This window comes from Sorex fumeus, unplaced genomic scaffold, assembly GCF_029834395.1.
Source record: "Sorex fumeus unplaced genomic scaffold, SorFum_2.1 ptg000041l, whole genome shotgun sequence".
Taxonomy (NCBI): domain Eukaryota; kingdom Metazoa; phylum Chordata; class Mammalia; order Eulipotyphla; family Soricidae; genus Sorex; species Sorex fumeus.
The window spans coordinates 4,696,976-4,722,948 of record NW_026606098.1 but is presented as its reverse complement, the minus strand read 5'-3'; the positions used below and the strand labels follow the sequence as shown (position 1 = coordinate 4,722,948).

At 63.9% G+C, this 25,973-nt stretch overlaps 1 protein-coding gene across 1 annotated transcript; it reads left to right on the top strand.

The window, feature by feature from the left end:
* Positions 1-559: 559 nt before the first annotated feature.
* Positions 560-25,700, top strand: PRDM15 (PR/SET domain 15). Its single transcript, XM_056119324.1, has 25 exons — positions 560-614; positions 5,535-5,701; positions 6,322-6,367; positions 6,808-6,901; positions 8,192-8,345; positions 9,081-9,333; positions 9,752-9,853; positions 11,552-11,776; positions 12,137-12,272; positions 13,353-13,534; positions 13,628-13,722; positions 13,903-13,990; positions 15,117-15,284; positions 15,782-15,876; positions 16,127-16,258; positions 16,567-16,701; positions 16,806-16,969; positions 17,293-17,372; positions 18,031-18,150; positions 19,319-19,450; positions 20,572-20,655; positions 20,761-20,936; positions 21,536-21,616; positions 24,569-24,778; positions 25,216-25,700. Exons 3-25 carry the CDS (start codon positions 6,331-6,333, stop codon positions 25,696-25,698), a joined length of 3,426 nt encoding a protein of 1,141 aa, XP_055975299.1. The 5' UTR covers positions 560-614; positions 5,535-5,701; positions 6,322-6,330; the 3' UTR covers positions 25,699-25,700.
* The last annotated feature ends 273 nt before the right edge of the window (positions 25,701-25,973 follow it).

The following is a 25,973-nucleotide window of genomic DNA, read 5'->3' as shown; positions in this document are numbered from 1 at the left end:
GAGGACCGGGCAGCGCCTTCCCCTCAAGCAGAGAAGCCAGGACAGAGGGGACACAGGGCCCTGGCAGCTCCCTGTGGCCTGAGGCACCTGACCTGGAGGTGGGCAGGGGTGGGAGCAAGGCCAGGGGGGGTCTCAGTGGCCTTACCCGGGGCCAGTAGCCTGCAGGGCCGAGTTCAGTTGGGAAGCCCCCACCGGCCCCTCTGCTCTCGCTCGGGGGGCGGGGGAGCTCAGCGCTCGGTGCCCGTTGGCAGGGTGGGCCGGGTTGAGCACGCTGGCACGAGGACCGGGAGGCCCAGGGCAGCGGGCCCCCAGCTGCAGGGCAACTGGGGTTGGGGCCCAGCGCCCTGTGCACCCGGGCTGGACCCGTCCTGTGCACCCGGGCTGGACCCGCTCGGTCCAGCTCCACCGGGCCCCGCGGCCCCCGCCCGCTGCGCCCCGCGCCGTCAGCCGGCGCCAGGGCCCCCAGCACACGCCGCCCGCCTGCCCGCGCCCCGGGAACTACAACTCCCAGCACGCCCCGCGGCCGCCCCCCGGCTTCCGGTGCTGCGCAGTTTCCGGAGCGGATCGCAACCCGGAGTCGGGATCCGAGCCCGCTGTGCACATTCCAGGGGCAGGTAAGGGCCGGCGCCCCCCGCGCCCCCGCCGCGCGCGCGCCCCCCGGCCCGGCCCGGCCGTCGCCGCCCGGTCCTCGGCGCCGCGCCGCCCGCGCCCGCGCCGCCCGCTCCGGCCGCCAGGCCGCCTGTTCTTTGTCGCAGTCGGGCCGCGGGCGCGGCGGGCGGGCGGACCCAAAACCCGGCAGGATTCCCGGAGCGCGCGGGATCGGCCGCGGGGACCCCGCCTCGGCCCGCCGCCCCAGCCCGCGGGGGCCCCCCGCCCGCCCCGCCGCGCCGCGCCCCCGCCCGCCCCCGCCTGCGGGGGTTCCCGTCGCCGGGGGTCCCGCGCGCCCAGGCCCGGCCGCGCCGCGCGCGCGGGGACGCGGGGGCCAGTGGCCGCGGCGCGCACGGGCAGGTGCACGCGGGCCGCGGGCTGGTCCGGGCCGGGTGTCCGCCCCGCCCGGGGCCGCGCGTCGCCCGCCCCCACCCCCGGGGCCGCGGCCGGCACGTGGCCGGGACCCCGCGCGGGGCTCCACGTGCCCGGCGCCCCGGAGGTCGCGCGTCGAGACGGCCCGATGCGGAGAGGCCCGCTCGGTCCGGGCCCGCGCCCCGATTCCTGCGGGCGCCGTCTCCCGGGGGCCCACGCCGGAGGCCTCGGGCCTAGGCGCCTCCCCAGCACGGGGTCGTGGGGCCCAGTCTGGACACTCCCGCTATCAGGTCTTCGCACTGGCAGCGTTGGATGGAGGGAGCGCGCCCCCCCCCCCCCCCCCCGTTGGCGGGAACCGCGCCGCTCTAAGCGGTCCCTCGTTGCAAGCGGGGGTCTCCCTAGCCCGCCTCCCCCCGGCCCGGTAACCAGGGCCCAGCACATGACCAGAGGCCACGGATGGGGGCCACCGTCCCAGGGAACATTCCTTCCCCCCCCCAAGAACATTCTAGTTTCTGCATGGCTGACTGCCTTGGCAAGGCACAGACCCATCTGGGACCCTCAGGGAGTGGTGAGGACCTAGTGCCTCTGCTGGACAAGGAACAGACAGACAGTCAGGCAGACGGGCGAGTTGCTCCCGTCAGAAGTGACCTGCTGAGTTCTGTATTCCCTGTCCCCGCTGGTCTGAGCTGTAGCCTCCCTGACCCCTCATTTCTGTTTGATGTGTGGGTGACCCCGTCCAGCCCCCTCCCCCCCCCCGTGCCCCGCCCCCAAACATGTGCTGGTCCAGACACATGGGGCCTCCTTTCAGGGGAGGGCATGGGCCTGTAATGCTGGAGTGGGGGGTCACTGTGGACAGAGGGCAAGGTCCAAGCCCGGTGTGCCCTCACCACTGGGGCAGGGTGGGGGTGTATGACAGGACCCCTACAGAGCTGGGGGTGTACAACAGGACCCCTACAGAGCCAGGGGTATCCCAGGACCCTTACAGAAGTGGGTTGTGTCCCAGGACCCCTACAGAGCCGGGGTATGTCCCAGGATCCCTACAGAGTGGGGGTATACGACAGGACCCCTACAGAGTGGGAGTGTATCCCAGGACCCCTACAGAGTGGGGGGTGTATGACAGGACCCCTATAGAGTGGGAGTATACAACAGGACCCCTACAGAGCCGGGGGTGTGTCCCAGGACCCCTCCAGAGTGGGGGTGTATCTCAGGACCCCTACAGAGCCGGGGTGTGTCCCAGGATCCCTACAGAGTGGGGGTATACGACAGGACCCCTACAGAGTGGGAGTGTATCCCAGGACCCCTACAGAGTGGAGGTGTATGACAGGACCCCTATAGAGTGGGGGTATACAACGGGACCCCTACAGAGCTGGGGGTGTGTCCCAGGACCCCTCCAGAGTGGGGGTGTATCTCAGGACCCCTCCAGAGCTGGGGTGTATCCCAGGACCCCTACAGATGGGGGTGTGTCTCAGGACCCCTACAGATGGGGGTGTGTCCTAGGACCCTAGGCCCCACAGGAGCCCCCCACAAGGCAGGATGCAGGCTCAGAGCTCAGTGCATGGAAATGAGAGTCCTGAGCCCCCCCCCCCCCCAGCATCTTCAAACAGCCCCTCTGGGCTGGGGGTGTTGCCCTGGCTGGAACCACCTTTCCTGAGTCTTCCCACCAAATTTCCCCCTTCAGCCAGTGCCTCTCTTCTTCCTGCCGTCCGGGGCAGCTGTCGACCTAAGAGTGTGGATCCCTGTGCAGTGGTGTGAGCCTGAGGAGGGGTCTTGGGGTCCCCGTCTCCCGTCCCATCAGCAGGCTCTGCTTGTCGGCCTTGGAGGCGGACCCTAGTACGGGGGTGTGATCCCAAGGAGGAGTCTCGGGGTCCCCCTGCCCCATCTGCTGACTGAGGAGGGAGGTTCCCCTGCTCGCTCTGGGAAACAGACCCCAAAAAGTTGGCTGCCTGGCTCGGGTGGGGCCAAGGGCCCCCAGTTAACCCTGTCCCATGCTGGGGGCCTTTTTGCCCCCACAGACACTGGATTTGCCAGGGCACAGTGAGGATCAGCCTGAGGTTCTGCTCTGCTGAGTTCTTGCTGGTGCGGGAGAAGATGGGCCCTGCTCCTCAGGATGGTCAATCACGGGCCGCCCAGGGCAGGCGCAGCACTGGGCCCAGTGGGGTCAGCACCCCATCAGATGAAAAGGCTTGGGGGACCTGCTGGTGGGGGGACACTGAGTCTGTCCTGAGGCAGGGCAGGGGGCACCGAGGGTTGCACCCACCATGGACAGGAAGGTGTGCAGGAGCCCCAGGGCTGGTTTACAGGGACTGGCCAGAGCCATGCGGGTCTGCATGAGGAGACAGACAGGCCTCCTCAGAAGGGATACGGCAGGATGCGCGTGCGTGTGACTGGCTGAACCTGTCTATGTGCCAGTGTGTGAGAGTGAGAGAAAGTGAGTGTGGGTGTGTGAGTGTATGAGGTACACGGGAGGGTATGTGAGAGTGTATGTGAGTAGAATGGGGTGTGTATGTGTGTGTGTGTGTGTGTGTGTGTGTGTGTTTGAGAGAGTGTGTTTATTTTTTTTCATAGTTTTATTTATTTTTCTTTATTTATTTATTGAATCACTGTGGGAAAAGTTACTAAGCTTTTAGGTTTAAGTCTCGGTCATACAATGATCAAACACCTCTCCCTTCACCAGTACTCATTTTTCACCACCAAGAACCCCAATATACCCCCCTCCTACCCCTCCCAATGCCTGTGTGGCAGATGATTTCCACTTAACTCTTCTCTACATTGATTACATTCATTGTTTCGACAAAAGATGCACCATTATTGTTTAGAATTTCCCCCCCAACAATCAGAATTGCTGAAAAGGCATTGTGAAATACTTTGTTTTCTATAGCTGGTTATGAGAATCATATAATGATATTGGATTTCTGCAAAGAGCCAGATATTTACGAGATTGGTTTCTGTGCATCTGGTGTTATGGCTGTGCCAGAGAGCCACTCATGGGGGGCAACTCGTGACCTCAGTTGGGCATGAAGGATGAGCCGGTACCGCCCCCCTTCCCATGAAACTGCAGTTGCCCCGTCACCGCCAGGCTTTCCAATAAGCTCTGAGGAGGCGGCCACCTTGCTGTGGGCGGGGGGAGGGGGGAGGTGGAAGGGAGCAACACCCTTTCCCTCCCAGGGAGGCATGGCACCGGAGTTTAACGCATGGTCCATTCACTTTTCTGCTGCAAGCTGCTGGGCTCTGGACTAAGTCCTTTTGCCTCTGGAGCCATGGCCGTGCTGGAGAGCCGCTTATGGGGGGCAACTCATGACCTCGGTAGGGCGTGAAGGATAAGCTGGTACCGCCCCCCTTCCCATGAGACTGCAGTTGCCCCGTCACTGCCAGCTCGTACCTGGCTTTCCAATAAGCTCTGAGATGGCAGCCACCTTGTATGCTTTCCAGATGCATTTCTGCCAAAAGCCGCTGGGTTTTGAGATTTGTTTCTGAGTCTCTGGGATCATGGCCATTAATCAGCTTGATCAGGAGTCAGAGAGGCCATTTGTAGGCGGCCATTCAGGGTCTCACAGGGATGGGGAGGAAAGGGCCAGTTCCACCCCCATCTGGTGAGGCTCTGCCTGTCTCGTTACTGCAGGCCCAAACCTGACTGTTCAGCCTCTGGAGGATGGTGGTCACTGGGCTGCCAAGGGGAACAGGCCAAGGCATGAAACCTATTTTCACCTGGAGTGGCCCAGCCCCAGTAACCTACTGCAGGAACCGAACGCATTTCTGCCAAAAGCCTTTGGGTTCCGACATTCATTTCTGAATCTCTGGGATCATGGCCGTTAAGCAGTTCGATCAGGAACCAGAGAGGCCATGCCTCCAATTATATAGCTGAACTGGAGGTGGTTTTTGGGTGTGTCTCAAACCTGACTTTTGGCTGTTTACTTTCTTGGTAAACTTTGCCCCAAGTTTTTGGGGTCTGACTAAAGGCACAGCAGCAATTTTGGGTTATCTGAAAGTCTAACGGTGTCATCAGGCTGCTGATATACTTGCTTCACAGGTACAGATTGACCTGCTGGCGGCACTGTACCCCCGAGAGTGTGTTTAGTGTGAGTGACAGTGTGTGTCAGAGTTGGAGAATGAGTGGGTGTGTGAGGCAGAAGCGTGTGAGTGTGTGTGAGGGTGTGCAGCCTCCTGCAAACACCTTTCTCCTTTGCTTATTATTCGCCACACCAAGCGGTTGCTGGGACTGACTCCTAGCTCCGCACTCAGGGATCACCCCGGTGCTGCTCGGGGCCCCTGTTTAGGGCTGGGGATTGGAACCCAGGACTGCTGTGTACAAGGCAAGAGCCTCTCTTGGTTCACTCGCCTTTGGCCCCTCCTTTGCGTTTTCTTTGCAAGTGTCCTGGAGGTGGCGGGTCGCTGAGCACAGCTCTGTCCTCGAGGTTACAGCTCTGCTGGGAGCGTTTGCCCGGCCTGCGTGGATGACCCGGGTTCCGTCCCCGCACACAAACCAGTCATCACGGTCTTTCCCGTCCCTCCCGCAGAGAGCAAGACGCCGTGGTGGGGACCGAGCCACCGAGCCCCTTTGCATGGCCAGCGGAAGGTCGTGGCTGCCGGAGAAGACTGCTGGCAGCCCCCTGGACTGCTGTGACTGGGGGACAGGGCGGCCGTCCACAGCCTCTGCCCCCTGGGGTGGAAGCCAGCACCTGAGGTACCTGCATGCCCACAGTCACAGCAGCTGCAACATGGGTGCCACCCTCCTGTCCCCCAGCCCCCGGGAGGAGGCACGGGCATGTGGTACAGTGGCTCTCAGCTTCAGGGTTCCGCCTGGGCACACCATCACCTGCCACACCCCTTTCCCATGGCTGGGTCTGCCCTCCACCAGGATGTTCTCCAGATTGCCTCCTGTGGAGGGAGGGTGTGTGTGTCTGTGTGTCTGTGTGTCTGTGTGTCTATGTGTCTATGTGTCTGTCTGTGCCAGCTGGGGAGGAGTGATTGTTCAGTGCCAGGCTCAGGGTGCCCCTGGGGCTCTTAGTACCACGGCTTGCCTTGCTCTGGGGGGTGGTTCCCTGGGTGAGCCTCAGCTTGTGACCCAGGCCGGGAAGGAGGGTTTTGTAAGAAGCCACATTGTCGTGCGTGATGTGAAAGGTGTGTCAGAGCTTCCAGGAGTTCTGGAAGCAAACCAGGCCCCAGCCCAGCCCTTGGCCACCCCACTGCATGCCGCTTTCGCCAGCACCCTGACCCCCGCTGCAGGGGCCCTGCTGGGCCTTGTCTGCCCTGGTGGCCTTAAAAGCTCACCAGTGCCCACACTCGCTCTGTCCCTGCCCGCAGGTGTCCGCCATGGCCGAGGAAGGCAGCGAGGAGATCCTGTTTGTCTGTAAGTGTGTTTCTGGGGGAGGGGGCCCGGCCTGTCTGGGAAGAGTCCAACCTCTCTTCTTCAGATTTCAGAAGCCGTTTCTTTCTCGGTAAATCCTAGAAGTATGATTTACCTCTGGAGAAGTAGCCCGTGGTCGGGTGGGGTATGGACTGAAAAGGATCCCTTTCCCCAGTTGTCCCGGCACAGGGCACAGGGAGGGGGGTATGGGTTCATGAAGGTGATCCCAGCTCTCAGAGAAGCGGGCTGGCTTAGAACCTGGGGGGTTGAGCATGGCTCGGGTGGGCTGCGTGACGCTCCTCCTGATGCCCGGGCCACACCCCGTCACAGCCTTCATCCTTGGGGGCCACTGCTGCCCCCCTCCCTCCCGCCTCCCCCACCAGGCTCATGGCCACAGATGGCCTCTGGACCATGGCCAGGTGACGCAGGATGTTGGTTTGCAGGGTGTGAGGACTGCAGCCAATACCACGACTCCGAATGTCCCGAGCTGGGCCCTGTGGTCATGGTCAAGGACTCCTTTGTGCTCAGCAGAGCCAGGTGAGTGGACCCCATGGACCCGTACCCAGGCCCACCCACTGGGCCGGTGTCCACCCAGGCAAGAGCCTGGCCACCATCAAGACGCACCAAGGGAGGGGGAGGGCAGCCAGCTGGGGAGACACGTGACGGCGCTGGACATTTAGAACCTCTGTGGCTGCCACCTGGGTATCCAGGGGCCCAGGACAGCAGGGCCTTCATGGGGATGTCCCACACTGGTCCAGCAACCAGGCTACCCCCACTCCTGACGGGTGTCAGGCCACAGCATGCGCCCTGGGTGCATGCTCCCCAGGTCTGGGTTGACAGACATCTGAGGGGGTGCTGGTGGGCCAGGGCGGGGGGCCTCACTCACATGCTGATGCAGGGGTGGGCAGAGCTTATGGAAGTGGGCAGCTGGGCTGTGATGGCCCTGGGTCCCGCTGCACGGCCACTTTTGACCCTGACCTGAGCAGCCCAGCCAGCAGCCCCTGTCCTGCGTCCTGCTCAGGCAGGGGTGGGGGAGGCCTAGAAGCTGGGGGCGGGGGGAGCTGAAGGAGGCTGCACCTGGCAGACTTCAGGGCTGACTCCTGCCTCTGTGCTCAGAGCTGACTCCTGCCTCTGTGCTCAGGGCTCACTCCCGGCTTTCTGCTCAGGGCTGACTCTTGGCTCTGTGCTCAGGGCTGGCTCCTATCTCTGTACTCAGGGCTCACTCCCAGCTCTGTGCTCAGGGCTAATTCCTGCCTCCGTGCTCAGGGTTCTCTCCTGTTGGGGCTCAGGGCACCATATGCTGTTGTGAGGTTTGAATTACGGTGTGACTGTCGGCCTTGTGTCAGACCAGGGCCTTCCCCCGGCCCGATCATCTCAGGTTAAGAGCCCTGACCTTAGAGGGACTCCTCCTGCCCCTCCCACCTGTCTGCCCATTCTCCTGTGACCGCCTCATGCTGACAGACAGGAGTGTTTTCCCTGGGGACCTGCTCAGCTGTTCTGGGTTGCCTCCTGGAGCCCTTTCTGGCACCCTGTAACCCACAGAAACCAAGTTGTGCAGGTGGGCCCAGGATGGGACGGGGCGCTCTCTGGCGGGTGCTACCTCTCTCCTCCAGCACAGCCCTTGGCCTCACTGAGACCACGCAGTGCCCCAGCCGGAGTCCCTGAGGCCTCTCCCTTCCCGCAGGCCCTGCTCTCTGTGTCACCTGCCCTGTCACCCCAGCAGTGGGACCCGCGTGTCTGTGGCTCAGACAGGGCTGTGTGGGCTGGCCTGGCCCTCAGGTCCTCAGGGCCCGCCGAGGGCCTCATCTGTCCTGCTGACCTCTCTAGGTCATCCCTTCCCTCCAATCTGGAGATCCGGCGACTGGAGGACGGGGCAGAAGGCGTGTTTGCCGTGACACAGCTGGTGAAGAGGACGCAGTTCGGTCCCTTTGAGTCCAGGAGAGTTGCCAAGTGGGAGAAGGAGTCTGCATTCCCGCTGAAGGTAAAGACCCTGCTCCGCCAGACTGTGCACCCTGGAGTGCAGAGCCCTGTTTAGTGTGTTCCCCCAAGCCCCGCCCCGATGGGTTTCAGCCCAGCCCCTGGTGGGTTTCAGCCCCGCCCCTGATGGGTTTAAGCCCCGCCCCTGTGGGTTTTTAGCCCTGCCCCCTGATGTGGTTTCAGCCCCACCCCTGATGGGTTTCAGCCCCGCCTTGTGATGGTTTCAGCCCCGCCCCCTGATGGTTTCAGCCCCCCATGGGTTTCAGCCCCGCCCCCTGAATGGTTTTAACCCCACCTCTGATGGTTTCGGAAGGGACAACGAGAACCATGCATCCAGCCGGGTGGGAAAGGAGCTCCTCTGGGAGATGGGGGCTGTGGAAGGCCCCTGCCAGCTGCCTGAGAGGCGGGACAGGGCCCGCCTTGGGCGCGTGGCCCCCTTTTCTCCGGGAAGCCGGGCGTGGATGGGGGCAGGGAAGGAGGCGGCGTGCGGGGGAGAGTGGAAGCCTCCCACTCCCGTGCTCAGGTTCCTGGACGTACCCTAAGATGCCCATCTGGGGGGCTTCTCTGCGCAGTCTCACCCTGTACCTGCCCCTCAGCTCCCTGCTTCCAGGGTCTCTGTGCTCCAGGGCTCGACCCCCGGGGAAAGCAGGGTGGGTGGGGGCTCGGCGTGGGCATCGGGGCGCCCTGTCCCTGCCATCCCCGCTGGGTGGGCCTCAGGGACCCGGCCTACGCCCTGCAGGTGTTCCAGAAGGACGGGCACCCCGTATGCTTCGATACGTCCAACGAGGACGACTGCAACTGGATGATGCTAGTGCGGCCAGCGGCAGGCGCCGAGCACCAGAACCTCACGGCCTACCAGCGCGGCTCCGACGTTTACTTCACCACACTGCGGGACATCCCACCGGGCACCGAGCTGCGCGTGTGGTATGCCGCCTTCTATGCCAAGAAGATGGACAAGCCCACGCTGAAGCAGGCCTGTGCCAGCGCCCCAGGTACGCACGGTGCCACCCCTCTGCCCGGGGCGTGGTCAGGGCCGCCCCCCACTGCCCCGTGGGGCCCCGCCCCTGCTGCCCTGGCCCTCTGCTGACCTGGGGAACCTCATGGTGTTCCTCAGAGTACAGATGTCCTGCAGAGGTGGACCGTCCGTTTGGCTGTGGGCAGCCCCTTTCAGGGGTCCTGAGTGTCTGCTGGAGGCTTGCTCAGGCTGGGGCTGGGGCCTCGCTCCCCCCACCCCCTATCAGACCAGCCCTTGCCTCTGTGCAGTCCCGGGTCTCGGCCGACAGACGGGTGGTGGGGTTGGGGGCAGGGGATCCATGTGGGTTCCACCGGGCCTGTGGACCCCTGAGGACCTGACGCCTCAGGCATGTAGCCACTGTAGGCCTTTACCACCTCTCCCTTTCGCCCCCACAGCTGCAGGCACCCCCGAGAACAGTGCCCCCACGGACTCGGAGCCCAGCCACTGGGGGTGCAAAGTGTGTGCGGCGGTCTTCACGGAGCTGCAGCTTCTGAATGGTGAGGGGCACTGCGGGGGAGGGGGGACCACCGCCTCCCACCCAGGCCAGCACACGTGGCCCCTGCCAGCTCCACTCTGAACAGCCTGGCCAGGTGCCGAGCTTCCGTCCCCAGGCAGAGGCCAGCCCTGCCCCGCCCCCCAGCCCTGCTCTCAGCTGCCCACAGGGCTGTCCAGAGAGGGCATGGTGGCCAGTCCCGGGCCTCCTGGAGCAGGCATTCTTAGGCACGAGGCCCCAGTGCCCTGCTCCAAGCCTTTTCCTCCCCCTCCCCCGGGCCCCCATCCCACTGTGATGGTCAGTAGGGTTTGAATGTCACCGATGTCCTGTCTCCAGCTGTAGCAGTGCTGCTTTTTGCAGGGACGTTTTAAGGCACTGTGACTTTCTTTCTTTCTTTCTTCCTTCCTTCCTTCCTTCCTTCCTTTCTTTCTTTCTTTCTTTCTTTCTTTTTGCTTTTTGGGTCACACCTGGCAATGCATAGGGGTTCCTTCTGGCTCTGCACTCAGGAGTTACTCCTGGAGGTGCTCAGGGGATCATATGGGACGCTGGGAATCGAACCCGTGTTGGCCGCTTGCAAGGCAAACGCCCTACCTGCTGTGCTATCGCTCCAGCCCGGGCACTGTGACTTTAAACGTGTGGTGGGACAATTCTGGTCAGGGATTGCTGTTGTCCCCCACCCCCACCCCCTGACCTCTGCTCCCCGCCACAGTGCCAGCACCGGCCCCTCCACTCCCAGCTGAAGTTGGTCTGTCTGGGTCTAGCTTGTGGGCCATTGTCCACCCTCGAGAGCAGTAGAGGTGGTCACTCTTCACTCTATATTTTTTGTTTGTTTTGGGGACACTCCTGGCGAGCTTGGGGGACCATATGGGGTGCTGGGGATTGAGCCAGGGCCAGCGTGTGCAAGGCAAACGCTTCTCCCTGCTGTCCTACCCTGGCTCCCTGAGTCCCGTGGCTGTGCAGGTACAGGGTTCGTGCGGCAGTGCTGGGCTTGCGTGTGTGGCCAGTGCCGGGAGCCGTCTCAGGCGTGTGTGGCCGGGCCCCTGCTGCCCCAAACCTTGCTCCCTCCTGGTGCTGTGGCCATTGCTAGGCCCTTCCTGGGGCAGGGGCCACCAGGGTCCTGCTCTGCCCTCCCCATGCCCCCCGCACAGGCATCCCGGAGGAGCTACCGAGCAGCATCTCTCCCGAAAAAATTGCTGTGGACGTTTTTCTTTTTCTTTGTGACTTGCCTGGACTCTCAGACATGCAGGGCGGGTCCCTGAACCTGTGGGCAGGGCCAGCACCCCGGGCCCAGTGTGCAGCCTCCGCCTGCATGCCCCCGCGCCCCACTGGGCCAGGCTGGTCACAGGCCCCACAACCTGGTTAGAGTGGATGGCCAGCAGGGCTCTGGCCTGTGTCTCTGCTCTCCTGGGGAGTTTCACAGGCCGTTTGTTGACCACTGAGGGACTCTGCCCCGAGTCGTCCGCTCTGAGTCTCCGTGGTCTGTGCAGCTGTGTGTTCACCACGGGAAGTTCGAAAAATACAGATCCGCTCAGTCGGGGGCCATCATGGAGCCAGGAATCCCCGGCCTGTGCCAGGCACCAAGGCCCCAGCCCCGCCCGCTGCAGCCCCTGGTCCTTCCTGCGTGCTGGAGCCAGAGCCCTCGTGTTCTCTGCAGCCGGAGGATGGCCCCTCACTGCCTGTGTCCTTGCCGTGTTCCCTGCAGAGCATTTGTTGGGTCACTTGGAACAAGCCAAGACTGTGCCTCCGGCCAGCCAGCACACAGCCTCCGCAGAGAAAGGGCCTGAGGGCCCCCCCGGGGAGCCGCCCCCTGCTCCCAAGGGCACTGGGAGCCCCAAGGAGCAGAAGAAGAAGCCTCGAAGGGGGAGAAAACCCAAAGGCTCAAAACCTGAGCAGCCGCTGGTCATCGTGGAAGGCAAGGGGCCTGCAGGTGGGCCGGGGAGGGGCGCAGGTGGGCAGGGAGGGCTGCAGGTGGTTCCCCTGAGGGAGGAACCGGTAGCTGGGGCTGTGCCTGGCAGTGTGGGTGTGCTATGGGAGCCCAGCTGGGTCATCTCTGCCTGGCAGGAGCTTCCTTGGTGGCATCAGTGTGACCCTGGGCCAGACAGTGCCCCCCCTTGGGGGCTCGGGTGCCCGAGAGTTCTGAGAGCCCCCAAGCGCCACCCTCATGTGCCCACACTGGCCTTCTGCGGCCTGAGCTGCTATCCCCTCGGCTGGCCACCTGCCTGGGCTGTGGTCCCTCCCTGCCCTGGTGACAGCACGTCCTCCTCCCCCCCCCCCCACCCCGCCACAGAGCAAGTGGCCGAGATCGTAACTGAGGTGCCCCCAGACGAGCCGGTGCCCGCCGCGCCCGACGAGCGGATCATGGAGCTGGTGTTGGGGAAGCTGACCACCACCACCACCACCGGTGACCCCAGCCCCGGGCCAAAGTAAGTGGAGCCTGCACCATCCTGGGGACAGAGCGCATAGAGTGAGGCCTGCGGAGGGAGACTAGAATGTTCTGAAGCAGGAGTTTAACTGAGAATACTTGGAGACAAAATCGTCTCATGGGGTCAAATGCACTTGACATAGAATTCACCACTTCCTCCTCGCAAGTACTGTCAGGGAGCCAGCCTCTCCAGCCATTTCTAGAACTTTCCATCTCAACAGAACACCTGTGCCCATTACAAACAGAATACCTGCAGTCTCGGCCCCACCACCCACTTCCTTTCTTTATGGGAACATAGAGTGTCCCTGGGCACCCACCACCCACTTCCTGTCTCTGTGATGATGCAGAGTGTCTCTGGGCACCCACCACCCACTTCCTGTCTCTGTGATGATGTAGGGTGTCCCTGGGCACCCACCACCCACTTTCTGCCCCCTGTGTGGGTAGTGTTTTGTGCCTGTGGGCTCCTGGCAGGCGTGGACCTGTTACTGTCTCTCAAGCCTTGTACCTGCTATCTTGGGGTCACCATGATGTGGTGCTTCTGTGGCCCTCTTCCTTCCGTGGCCAACGAATGTTTGGCGAGGCCGGGGCCTGCTCTGTCCCCCTCCACCCTCTCTGGGACCCTGGGGCCTCCAGCTTTCCAGCTCAGACCCTGGGATTGGAACTTCTTGGGTGCAAGCACCCTTCTGTTTTACTTTCTTTTCGAGAATGAAGCAGAGACGAATGACAGTGAATCTGTTGTGCTGGCTGCCCGTCCCTGAGGGCCCTTTCTGGGGTGACCTGCCACTATCCAAGGCAGACTCAGGATCGTCAGGACACGCTCCTGAGTGAGCCCCACTCTCCCTCCTGCGGGATGAGGAGGAGGGCAAAATTGGGATCAGTCAGTCGAGGACCCTATGGGGGCGGCAGAGACAGGGCGGCTCGGCCTACCCTGGGCTCTGCACCTGGAGCACTGGATTGAGAGACCTTGCCACGGCTGGTGTGGGCTTGGGGATGCTGAGAGCGCCCCTTCTGTCTGCGTCCTTCCAAGGGGATGGCAGCCTGGGGTGTCCCCGCCCGACCCGGCTCCCCACGTGATCGCCAGGTTCCCCCATCATCCCGGCGGGCCCATCGCCCTCAAGAGGAGCCTGATCCTGTCGAGCCGCCACGGCATCCGGAGGAAGCTGGTGCGGCAGCTGGGCGAGCACCGGCGCGTCTACCAGTGCAGCCTCTGCAGCAAGACCTTCCAGAACAGCAGCAACCTCAGCCGCCACGTGCGCTCCCACGGTGAGTCCCACGGGTGATCCCGGGGAGCCCCACTGGCCCACACGGCCCTGCAGCGCCCCAAGACCCCCTCCCCCCCATGCCTGTGGCCCCCAGGGGACAAGCTGTTCAAGTGCGAGGAGTGCGCCAAGCTGTTCAGCCGCAAGGAGAGCCTGAAGCAGCACGTGTCCTACAAGCACAGCCGGAACGAGGTGGGCGGTGCTGGCCTCCGTGGCAGGGGGCACCTCGGACATGGTGTGCATCTGGGGCCTGGCGGGAGGGGTGGCTCCTCCCGGCCTCCGCTGAGAGAAGAGGAGCAGACATGCCCTGTGGAAGCTTCTAGAGGGACAGTGGGCTGTGGCCGCACGTGGCTCACGCATGGCCTTGCGCAGGTGGATAGCGAGTACCGGTACCGCTGCGGCACCTGTGAGAAGGCCTTCCGCATGGAGAGTGCGCTCGAGTTCCACAACTGCCGCACCGGTGAGCTCCCAGCCTGCCCTGCCCTGCCCTGCCCTGCCCTGCTCGGGTCCTCCCAAGTGCCCCCTGGGGGCAGCTCTGGCGCCTGCAGCGTGGCCTGCTCCTCACAGTGCTCCTCCTGGGGCCCCCTGGGGGCAGCCGCTCCCCAGCGTTGGCTTGCAGGTGTGACGTGGCCCCTGTCTGGGCCCTCTCCGCCTGCTCCCCCTGCCCCTTCCCGTGACACGGTCAGCCAAGGTGACCACCGGAGCAGGCGGGGACCCAAACGGGCGCCCCTCCCTGAGAAACCAGCGGGCCGGCCCAGGTCTGGGAACTGGTGTCCTTCCTCGGCCCCTCTGAGCAGGGCTGGGGCAGGCGGAGGTGTCTGGTGCAGTGGGGCTGCAAGAGGCCGCTGGACCAGCCTGTGTGCGGGCAGCTGCTGCTCCCCACCCTGGCTCAGCCACAGCAGGCTCAGGATCTGCAGCATGGATGGAGGACAGCGTGGAGGCAGCCCTCCTGCCTCGCAGACCTTGAATGGGCACTCTGGGACTTGCCAGCTGCCCGGGGCTCCCATGGGGGGCGGGGGCTGGGGGTGCCCTGTCTGCAGCTGGCCAGCCCTGCTCAGCCTCCAGACCACTGAGGGGGTCCTGTCTTCCCATAGTCCCCAGGCTCGCACCCCTGCCTGCCCGGTCCCGGTGTTGCTTGTCTGTCTTTGGTTGCTATGGCTCCCGGAAGCGCCAGGACCTCCGGGGCAGCAGGACACGGAGGACAGGGTAGTCCCCTGGTGTGACAGCTGGCCCTCAGCAGTCTGCTCCAGCCCTACTAGCACAGGAATCACCTGTATGAGTCACCTGCACCTGGCCAGCAGAGGGAGCACCTGTGTGCATCGCCTGCTTCTGGCCAGCAGGGGGCACCCTCGCACCTGTACTTGCTCAGAAGGGACACACCTCCCAAGGGGGCGTCCATCTCCCAAGTGGTACCCTGTGTCAAGTGCTAGGCTGACAGGGAGGTGTTTGCGGGTGGCCATGGCCATGGGGGCCTGACTGAGCCTCTTCCCTCCACTCTCTTCCTCTCTCCCTTCCCCCCTTCCCTTCTCCTCTCTCCTCCTCTCCCCTCCCCCTCCTCCCCATCCCTCTCTGCTCCTGTGCTCCAGACGACAAGACGTTCCAGTGTGAGCTGTGTTTCCGGTTCTTCTCCACCAACAGCAACCTGTCCAAGCACAGGAAGAAGCACGGCGACAAGAAGTTTGCGTGCGAGGTGTGCAGCAAGCTCTTCTACCGCAGGGACGTCTTGCTGGACCACAAGCGGCGCCACCTGGAAGGTGGGCAGGAGGCGCCCGTCCTGCGCGTTTACGGGGGCCTGGGCCGCGGGGCGCCCTGGCTCCTCGGGTCGGGGGTGGTCTGGGCTTTGAGATGGGTCCCTGGCAGCCTGAGGTGGGACGTTCTGGGGACGCTGTGGGATGGCTCTGAGTGGAGCCCCTAGCTCCTCTGGCTGCTCCCTGCGAACGCAGACCACAGGTTTGTGCCACAGGCTCGTGGCTCCGGCTGTCGAGTGAAGGAAAGGAGGGGTGGGCCTTGGGGGTCAGTTCTGGTGGGTAGAGGGTGTGTAGGGAGCTGGTAGTCAGGCCCAGGCCTTAGGGGACTCCCTGGGGGCAAGCGGGGCCTTCCTGCCCTTCCGGGGTTCTCCACACCACGGACCTTAGGTTAGGGGGGCAGCCACAGGTGGGCACAGACGGCACAAAAGGCTCTTCCTGGCACCGGTCCCCCAACCCCCAGCCCCTTGGGTGCTCCCGAGAAATGCAGCAGCTCCCCTCGGCAGGTGTGCGTCGGGTGAAGCGTGAGGACCTGGAGCCCAGCGGTGAGAGCCTGGTGCGCTACCGGAAGGAGCCCTCGGGCTGCCCTGTGTGCGGCAAGGTATGGCCCCCAGGAAAGGCGCATGTGTGCAGCCCGAAGCCCGCAGCCCGCAGCCCTGCTCGCGGCGCTCCTGTGGGGGTCAGACAGCCGGGCCTCTCCCTGACACATGAGCCCACAGCGCCTGCTCGAGCCATGTCACTCACTGTGGTGGGCAGCCTGGGGCGTGGGGTGCCTCTGCGTGCCCGTGCTGGGGGCTTCATGCCTGGTGCTGGGAGGCGTGGGATGCCCCCTTCATGCCTGCTGCCCGCAGGTGTTCTCCTGCCGCAGCAACATGAACAAACACCTGCTCACGCACGGGGACAAGAAGTACACCTGCGAGATCTGCGGCCGCAAGTTCTTCCGCGTGGACGTGCTCCGGGACCACATCCACGTGCACTTCAAGGTCTGCGCCTGCCTGGGGCGTGGGCACTGCCTGCTGCCACCTGGGGGGCTTACTGGGCAAGTCCCCTTGCATGTACCTGCCCGCTCCGGGTGCCCCGGGAGCTGAGGGCCGGAGGGAAGAAGAAGCCCTGGCAGGGCCCCACAGAAGGAGGGTCTGGAGCGCAGTGACCGCAAGGAGGGGGTGACTGTAGGGAGGGGGTGACCATTAGATATGGGGCCCGGGGGAGCCATCTCGGGGGCCATGGTGCGTCTGCAGCAGGCCCTGCCCATGCGGCCCCGGCCTTAGCCCCTGCCCGGCCCTGCCCGCAGGACATCGCGCTCATGGACGATCACCAGCGGGAGGAGTTCATCGGCAAGATCGGCATCTCCTCGGAGGAGAACGGTGACGACTCGGACGGCAGCGCCGACTCAGAGCCGCACAAGTACAGCTGCAAGAGGTGCCAGGTAGGCGGGCCGCCCTGGCCAGCCGGGGCGGGGCTCGGGGCGCCCCTCCCGCCCCCAGCGGCCGCCCCCGCCCCGACACCAGCACCGAGGTGCCTGTCACGCAGCTCACCTTCGGCCGGGGGAAGGAGTACCTCAAGCACATCATGGACGTGCACAAGGAGAAGGGCTACGGCTGCAGCATCTGCCACCGTCGCTTCGCGCTCAAGGCCACCTACCACGCGCACATGGTCATCCACCGGGAGAACCTGCCTGACCCCAACGTGCAGAAGTGAGGCGAGGCGGAGGTGGCTGGGGGGCGGGCCTCTGGGGTGGGGCTTCCTGGGTATAGCTGAGGTGGGTGGGGCGCTGGGGGTGGGGCCTCTGGGGTGGAGCTGGGGGCGGGGCTCTGGGGGCAGGTCCTGGGGGGGGGTTCTCAACAGTGTCAGCCCTGCCCCTCACCCTTAACTGAGGCGCTTCTTTTTTTTTCTGGGGCCCAGGGCCTTGGCGTCTTGGCCCCAGCCCTCCTCCCTACTGCCTGGCTCTGCCTGACACCCCCTCAGTTGTTGGGGGCCCCAGTCTGGGACTGCCCACCCTGACCCGAGTCCCTTGCAGGTACATCCACCCCTGTGAGATCTGTGGGCGCATCTTCAATAGCATCGGGAACTTGGAGCGGCACAAGCTCATCCACACGGGTGGGTCCCTGCAGAGTGCCGCCGGGCATGCCGGGCTGTCACTGGATGTCTCTGGGCTATCCCCAACTGTCTCTGGGCTGTCCCCAGCTGTTTCTGGGCTGTCTCTGGCTGTTTCTGGGCTATCTCTGGACTGTCTGGGCTGTCTCTGGCCTATCTCTGGGCTTTTTCTGGACTGTCTATGGACAGTCTCTGGACTATCTCTGAACTGTCTCTGGGCTGTCTCTGGACTATCTCTGAACTGTCTCTGGACTATCTCTGGACTATCTCTGAACTATCTCTGGGCTGTCTCTGGACTATCTCTGAACTGTCTCTGGACTATCTCTGAACTATCTCTGGGCTGTCTCTGGATTGTCTCTGGATTGTCTCTGGCCTGTTTCTGGGCTGTTTCTGGACTGTCTCTGGGCTGTTTCTGGACTGACTATGGGCAGTCTCTGGACTATCTCTGGGCTGTCTCTCGGCTTTGTCTGGGCTGTCTCTCGGCTTTGTCTGGGCTTCTCTGGGCTGTCTCTGGATGTCCCCAGGCTGTCATGGTGTGGTGGGCCCAGGGCCCCACGTGCCCTACCCCAGCCTGGAAAGGCCCTGGAGGCGACCCCAGAGCCCAGGGGTGTTGGGGCTCCCAGCGCCCCGTGACGGCAGGGGCTGAGCCTGGTGCTTGCAGGGGTGAAGAGCCACGCGTGCGAGCAGTGCGGCAAGTCGTTCGCCAGGAAGGACATGCTGAAGGAGCACATGCGTGTGCACGACGACCTCCGCGAGTACCTGTGCGCGGAGTGCGGGAAAGGTACGGGCCCCTGGGCGCCGGCCCCCACGCCCAGCCGCTTCCTGCTTGCAGGATGTTCTAGCAGCTTCCGTGCCAGCCTCCGCTTCGGCTCTGCTGGTTCTGCACAGCTGCCCGCAGTCCTGGGCAGGTCGGGCGGGGGTGTTCGGAGGCCCCTGCAGCTGGGCCTGAGCCTGCCAAGGGCTATACAGCTATGCCCCATCGTCCCTGCTGTTCCCTTTCCCCGTCCAAGTACTCAGATGAGATGGGGCGCGTTCAGGGTGGTGTGGCCCCAGACGACGTTCCCTGCCCAGGAACCCAGTGTCAGCACCTGTCCCTGCTGAGTCCCTGGCTGTCCTGGCTGCCGTGTGGCCACCCCATGCTGGTCTCAGGCAGGGCTGTGCAGCTGTTCCTTGTAGACCACCAGACTCGCCGGCCCTTACCCCAGTTTAACCTGTGCAGGGACCTGGCCACTCAGGGATTCCTGCCTGGGCATCTCCCACCACCCTGGAAGACCCATCCTGCAGACCGCCCTCACAGGCCCTTTGATTCAGGAGCAGAACCAGTACCCCTCCTCTTTTCCAAGTCTCCCCTAGAAACGGTCTTCCAGGGCCAGCCCACAGTAAGGAGGCCCGGCAGCAGGGGTCACTGTGCCCGAAACACCTGGCACCTGGGGAGACCGCTGCCCCTACCCCGCCCCGACCCTCGGGCCTCAGAGATAGGCACGGGAAGTCAGGCTTTGAGAAATACCGGGTTTCCCCAGAGCAGGTCATCAGCGTGCTGCAGGTGGCATCGCCTCCCGCAAGGGAGAGGGTGCCCGGTGGACTAGTGGGGAGGATCGAAGGGCGGATGCTCACGTGTCCTGTGGCCAGGTAGCCTTTTCCTCCAGGAAAGCTGCCCGGTGCATGGGCTGGGCTGGAAAGTGAGGATGGCCTCTTGGCCCCTCGGTCCGCCTGCTGGGAGGGTAGCTGGCAGGCCTGCAGACTTGGGCTGTGCAAGCTGGGTGCAGTGGGAGGCCTGTGGCTAAGTCCCCGAGCCTGGGAAGGGCGCCATGCCTGGAGAGTGGACCTGTGCCGGCGCCAGCCAGCGGGGCGGGAGGAAAACCAGGAGACCACAGGGCCACTGCCCACCCAGTTTCCCCCGAAGGCCCAGGCCGGGGACAGGGCCAGGGCCTGATGCGCGGGTTCCGCAGGCATGAAGACCAAGCACGCGCTGCGCCACCATATGAAGCTGCACAAGGGCATCAAGGAGTACGAGTGCAAGGAGTGCCACCGCAAATTCGCGCAGAAGGTCAACATGCTGAAGCACTACAAGCGGCATACGGGTGAGCCGCTGTGCGGGGCCTGATGGGGCAGGGACGGGGGCGGGACTGGTGGGCGGGGCCTGGGGCAGGCTGGAGGATGAGCCAGATGGGGGCCGTGCCTGGCAGCCGAGCCTGATGGGGTGGGGCTGGTGGGTGGGCCTGCAGGGGCCAGGGGTGATGGGCGTGGCTTAGCAAGAGCAGATGGGGTTGATGGGCGGGGCCGGCACTGGTGGGCGTGGTTGTGGGTGTGGCCAGCCTTTCATTGGGCGTGGTTGTGGGTGTGGCCGCCCTTTCATTGGGCTGGCTGGTAGGCGTGGCCTGGTCGTGTGGGCGAGTCTGGATGATGGGAGGGGCTGGGGTTGTGTGCTTGGGCAGGTGGGACTAGAGGCGTGGCCTGGTCTCAGGGTGTGGTTGGTGTGGGTGGGGCCTTCTTCCGCCCTGCCCTCGGGAGGGGCTGGGAGTCAGAGTGCCAGCATCTGCCCTGCTACCCGGGGCTGCAGAAGCCGCGATCTTTGCGCAGACCCGGAGTGCCATGAGTGCCGGGACGCTGCCCATGGCTAACTTGCAACCTACCCTTGTCCTCCTCCCTGTTTCCACTCCATCTGGTGTTACTCGGCCCACGTAGGGACCAGCACACAGTCCGCCTGCCCTCCAGCTCTGCCCCCCACCCCATGGGCCAAGCTCCCACGTGGTTCCATGTGACCCAGTGCAGGCCTGGGTGGGTAGGGAGGGTCACTGGGTGTATACTCCCCAGGCTCCCCAGCTCTGCACTCCCGGACGTGGCCATCGGAATCCGAGGGGCCCCGGGGTGCAGCGGCCTGCGTGGCCCAGAACTTGGGACCCTGCGGTCACCCCCGGCTCTGGGCAAGACCCCTATGTCTCAGGCTTCTTGGTGTGGTGCTCCTGAGGAGGTGGGACGACCCCCTCGAGACTGGGCAAGCCCAGGGCCTGTGTGTGCAGCTCTGGAAACAAACAGAAGCAAGCTCAGTGGACACCTGAACGCACTCTATGTGCCTTGGGGGACCCTGGTTATCTGGACACAGCTCTCCGGGACCAGGAGGTGGACTTGGGCATTCTGGGAAGCCCAAGGCCTGTCCCCACGGCACGACCTAGTGATGACCGGGCCCCTGTCCCACCCGCAGGGATCAAGGACTTCATGTGTGAACTGTGCGGGAAGACGTTCAGCGAGAGGAGCACCATGGAGACGCACAAACTCATCCACACGGGTGAGCCTTTGCTGCGGGATACGGGGAGGCCACTCCCAGGTCCCTGCGTCCCTGGGCTGGCCTGACGTCTCCCTGTCTTCCTCTCCCCCCCACCCATCCCGGCAGTGGGCAAGCAGTGGACGTGTTCCGTGTGTGACAAGAAGTACGTGACCGAGTACATGCTGCAGAAGCACGTGCAGCTGACGCACGACAAGGTGGAGGCCCAGAGCTGCCAGCTGTGTGGGACCAAAGTGTCCACGCGCGCCTCCATGAGCCGCCACATGCGGCGCAAGCACCCCGAGGTGAGGCTCGCCTCGTGCTTGCCCCGCCCACTGCACCCTGAGGTGAGGGCCTGACTTGCCTCCTGCACCTGGGAGTGGCCCTCAAGTGGAGAACACCTGCGCCACCTGCCCCAGGGAAAGGGGACTCGCCCCTATCACCAACGGGGTCACTGCATGGCGTCCGGGAGTGACCGGGAGGGAGGGAGGCACAGAGGCACGCACCCCTCATCTAGGGCATGCAGTGACCCAGGTGCTTTAGACCGAGGCTGGCTGGGGACAGGTGAAAGGTGCTGCCTACACCTGGGGTGTGTCTGGGTAGGAACGCAGGGGGCAAGAGCAGGCAGGGGACCCTGCGGGCCACGGCCCAAATGGCTCCTTCGGGCTCCCTCACGCCCCCCCCCCATACCACGCCAGCACGGATTGCGGGGTCCCATTTTGCTGTGTTTTCTTACTGGAAGGAAGCACCCCGGAGACCCAGGGGCCAGAGCAGAGCCCCATAGCTGCTGGCCTCAGAGAACTTTGGGGAGTCCTGGAGCAGGGGGGCAGCAGGAAAGCTGGGGTCCAATCAGCCCTGACGGTAAGGAGGGGCTGCTCCACCCCAGCGCGCTGCTCTGCCGCAGGTGCTGGCCGTGAGGATCGACGACCTGGACCAGCTCCCGGAGACCACCACCATCGACGCCTCCTCCATCGGCATCGCACAGGTGAGCCGGCCAGCTGCTCTGCTGGCACAGCCTCTTCCTCCCAGCACCCCGATGGACTGCTCTCACCCATCCCTAGGACCGCTCTCACCCGTCTCTAGGGCCACGTGTCAATGCCCAGATGGTGGACTGGCCATGGCCGACTCCATCCTTTGTGCTGGGTAGTGATCTGGGAGGCTGCTGCACCCCCCAGATGCAGAGGGCATGCCGGCCCCCCCCCCCCCCCCGAAAGAGAGGCTGTTGGAGGTCTAAAGGCCTTCTGGAGGTCAAGCTCCTCCCTGTCTCTGGGGCCTCTGGGGTTTGTCTTCAGGCTCAATCCCCCGATCAGACCAGGCCCACCCATGTGACGTTCATTCCACTAATTTGGTTGGGATTTGAAGCCCCTCTTAAACACACCTTCCTGGGGCTGGAGAGACAGCGGGTAGGGCATTCACCTTGCACACAGCTTCCCGGCACCATTTAAGATTCCCTGAGCCACTCCTGCGTGCAGAGCCAGGAGTAAGTCCCGTGGCCTCAGACAACAGAAGAGAATAAACAAAAATAAGTGAGACAGGCTGTCACAGGTGGCTGATGAGGTGGGGAGCGAGGGAGGAAGCCTGAAGGAAAGTCTCTTCCCCAGTGCTGGCGTCAGCTCTGAGCACCTGCTAAACGGCACGACGCTCAGCCCCCGCCCAGAGAGCCGAGTCCTTGGGAGCCCTGGACTCAGGCTGGGCTGCAACTGGCCCCTACAGGGAGGGGCAGGCCGCTCCCACCCCCTTTCCTTCCGTTCCTCGCAGGAGAAGAATTTCAGGAGGAGGTGCAGTAAAACATTTACTTAAGAGTTACGTGAGGAGAGAGAGAGAATACTTGTTCTGGAGAGAGATGGGTTTCTCCGGAGCAGGAGGAGGCTAAGTAGGAGGGTCCCAGGCTGTCCTGGCCTGGGGTGCGCACGTGGGGAACAGTGTGGGTGCCATCGTGGGAAGCCTTGCACTCTGGGGGTCCTGTCTGATTTTCATCATGACCTTTCGAGTCTCCTTTCTGGAGGGTCCACCCTTCTCTGGGGGTGCCTCCGTTTCTCCAAAGAACTCAAGATTCGTAGCCTTGGAAATTCAAGAGTTGAGGCCTTTGGGCTACTTTCAAGGCTGGATAATTTTTTTTTTTTTTTGGGCTTTTGGGCCACAAAAAAACATTATTCAGGGTTCCTCCTGGATCTGCCCTCAGGAATCATTACTGGTGAGCTCAGTACCATCTGGGATGCTGGGATCGAACCCAGGTCAGCTGCGTGCTGTACTGTGGCTCTGGCCCCGGGGCTGGGTCACTTTTTAGATCTTATTTCCCAGAGCTCATGCCCAGCCCCAGGCTGGAGCGATAGCACAGCGGGTAGGGCATTTGCCTTGCACGCAGCCAACATGGCTGACCTGAGTTCAATTCCTCCGCCCCTCTTGGAGAGCCCGGCAAGCTCCCTAGAGTATCTCACCCGCAAGCTACCCATTACGTATTTGATATGCCAAACACAATAACAACAAAGTCTCACGATTGAGACATTATTGGGCCCGCTCGAGCAAATCGATGAACAATGGGAGGACAGTGACAGTGACATGCCCAGCCCCAGCCCTTTGCCTGAGCACATGCCTCCCCCAGAGCTTCTGGCCTGGGTTTGGCCACACACATGTAACAGATGGTTTCCTGGAAGCTTTGGAGAAGTCAGATGCAGGGAGCAAAGTCACTTTTGATGTCTCAGGAGTATGGGGCGGGGGGTGGCGTGTTGGGCCGCCGTGGCCCCTGTCTGCATTCCAGCTGTCTCCTGGGCCCCTCGCCTGGTCTTCCCTCTGTAAAGGGCTTTGTTACCTTTGTCAGTGTTTGTTCCTGTCAAGAGTGTCAGTGTCACGGTCCCCGTGGCTCGTGGTCCCATCTATCCCATGTTTGGGGATTGCGCTCTGTGCACAGTGCTCATGTGTGGGGCACTTCATGGCCCCGAGAATGCTGTGCTCCCACCTCCATGTCCAAAGCCCAGGGCTGTGCCCCGGGAGGGACTAGTTCTGGCTGGTCACTGTGCTGCTGGCCTGAGGCCAAGTGAGCCAGAGTGAGCCAGCATGCATTGGGTCTGGCCTGGTGGCGAGTGAGTCAGGCCATGCACCATGGACACTCACAAAGACCCCAGCCCAGTCGGGGGTGAGTCGGGCCACGCTCCGTGGACACCCACAGAGACAGCCCAGCCGGGGGTGAGTCAGGCACTTGCTGTGGACACTCTAGACCTCAGCCCAATCGGGAAAATCAGGCCATGTGCCGTGGATTCTTAGAGACTACATCCCAGCCAGGGTGAGCCAGCCACTTACCACGGACACTCAGAGATCACAACCCACTCTGGAAGTGTCAGGTCACATGCCGTGGACAGACTCCAGCCCAGTCGGGGGTGAGTCAGGCCACGTGCTGTGGATGCTCACAAAGACCCTAGCCCAGGCTAGACTGAGTCAGACATGTGCCGTGGACACTCAGAGGTCCCTGCAGATGGCCACGTGGTCGTGGGGGGGCAAACCCCTTTTGATCCTGGTTGTTTCCGCAGAGAAGGCCACACTGTGGCTGTGGGCCTGCTCCCAGCTGGGCCCAGACCCTCTCGTTCCCCTCCTTGCTCACTGTTTGCTCCGGGTGGGTCTGCGCACAGGGCCGCCCTCCCTGCAGGCAGGGTCCCTGGGCTAGAAACGGGGCTGTTGGGGCAGGTTCCGGAGGCTACAGGCCTCTTGGTCTCTGGGCGCAGGTGGTCAGAGGCTGCGTGAGCCAGAAGGCCCAGCACCCTGCTGCTCTGGCCAGGCTCATCATGGTAGCCGGAAGTGGGCTGGATGTGGAGGGCATCCAGCAGCATCATCTCCTTTGGATGGGTGGCGCTGACCCGCGATGGCCGCACTCCTGTCCCCGCGGCCCCGAGCACATAGGGGCGGTGGGTAGGCGGCGCTGACCCAGTGACCACACTGTCTGCAGCCCGAGCTGAGCACGGAGCCTGAGGAGCCAGCCGAGGGCAAGCAGGCCAAGGCACGGCGCACCCACCGGCGCAAGCAGAAGCCCGAGGAGGAGGCTGCGGCGGCGCCAGGGCCCGAGGACCCGCCCTTCAGCGACTTCTCGGACAAGGAAGCGCCGTTCACAGGCAGCGTTGGGGATGAGACAGACTCAGCCGTGCAGAGCATCCAGCAGGTCAGCAGGGCCCGTGGGCAGAACTCACAGGGGCCTGCGTCTGGGCGGCAGCGGGACCGTGGGCAGTCGTGCCCTGCATGCACGGTCCATGCGTAGTCTCGCCTGTGCCTGCGGAGGGTCCCACAGCTCTTCCCGGACCCTGGGTCTCAAATTGGGGTGCTCCAGACTCATGCCCAGGAGGAACCCAGCTTCTCGGGAGGGGGGGAGGCATGACCTGGGGCCTTCTGCTTCCCCTGGCCTCTGGGGAGATGGGAAGTCCACGCTGGCCAGAGCCGCCTCTCTCTGCGCCTCCGGCTGGCCAAGTCCACAGCTCAGACCTCTGCCCGTAAGTGGACTCCCAGTGGCATGGACAGGCGCCCCCTCCCCGGCTCTTCCCGGGTGGGCAGATGCAGCCCGGCAGGACGCTCATGCCTCCGTCCACCTGCCCCTCTTTCCAGGTGGTGGTCACTCTGGGTGACCCGAGCGTGACCACGCCCTCCAGCTCGGTGGGCCTGACCAACATCACCGTCACGCCCATCACCACGGCCACCGCGGGGACGCAGTTCACCAACCTGCAACCCGTGGCCGTTGGGCACCTGGCGGCCCCCGAGCGGCAGCTGCAGCTGGACAACTCCATCCTGACTGTCACCTTCGACACGGTCAGCGGCGCCGCCATGCTGCACAACCGACAGAACGACGTGCCACTGCACGCGCAGCCCGAGGCCTCCAACCCGCAGTCGGTGGCGCACTTCATCAACCTTACCACGCTGGTCAACTCCATCTCGCCGCTGGGCAGCCAGCTGGCCGAGCAGCACCCGCTGGCCTGGCGCCCCGCGCCGCAGACAGACGTCTTGCCGCCGCCGCCACCGCAGGCGCCCCCGCCGCAGCCCGCCGCACCCCAGGTGCCGGCCGAGCCGCAGCCGCAGATGTACAGCTACTGACACCGGGCATGGGCAGCTAGCGGCCAGTGGGGGTCGGCGGGGCGGCCAGCGGCGTGCAGCGGCACTGGCGTGCGGGGGCAGCCGGTGGGGACGGGGTTTTGAGCCCTGAGGGGTGGATACCAATCCCGAAAACATCCCCTGGTGCCGATGCGCAAACGTGGGCAAACATCCCCCATGCGCAAACGCCCCCACGGGGCCCAAGGATGCCCCGTGGACGTAGCCAAGCGGCCAGCACCTGTCCCAGAAGGCAGGAAGGCCCCTGCCCAGGAAGGGCA

Excerpts from the sequence above, each read along its gene's own strand:
- PRDM15 (XM_056119324.1), top strand. The coding sequence starts at position 6,331 with ATGGCCGAGGAAGGCAGCGAGGAGATCCTGTTTGTCT. Across the intron at positions 13,991-15,116 it reads GTTCCACAACTGCCGCACCG|ACGACAAGACGTTCCAGTGT; the intron begins GTGAGCTCCCAG and ends CCTGTGCTCCAG. Across the intron at positions 18,151-19,318 it reads GTGCGCGGAGTGCGGGAAAG|GCATGAAGACCAAGCACGCG; the intron begins GTACGGGCCCCT and ends CGGGTTCCGCAG.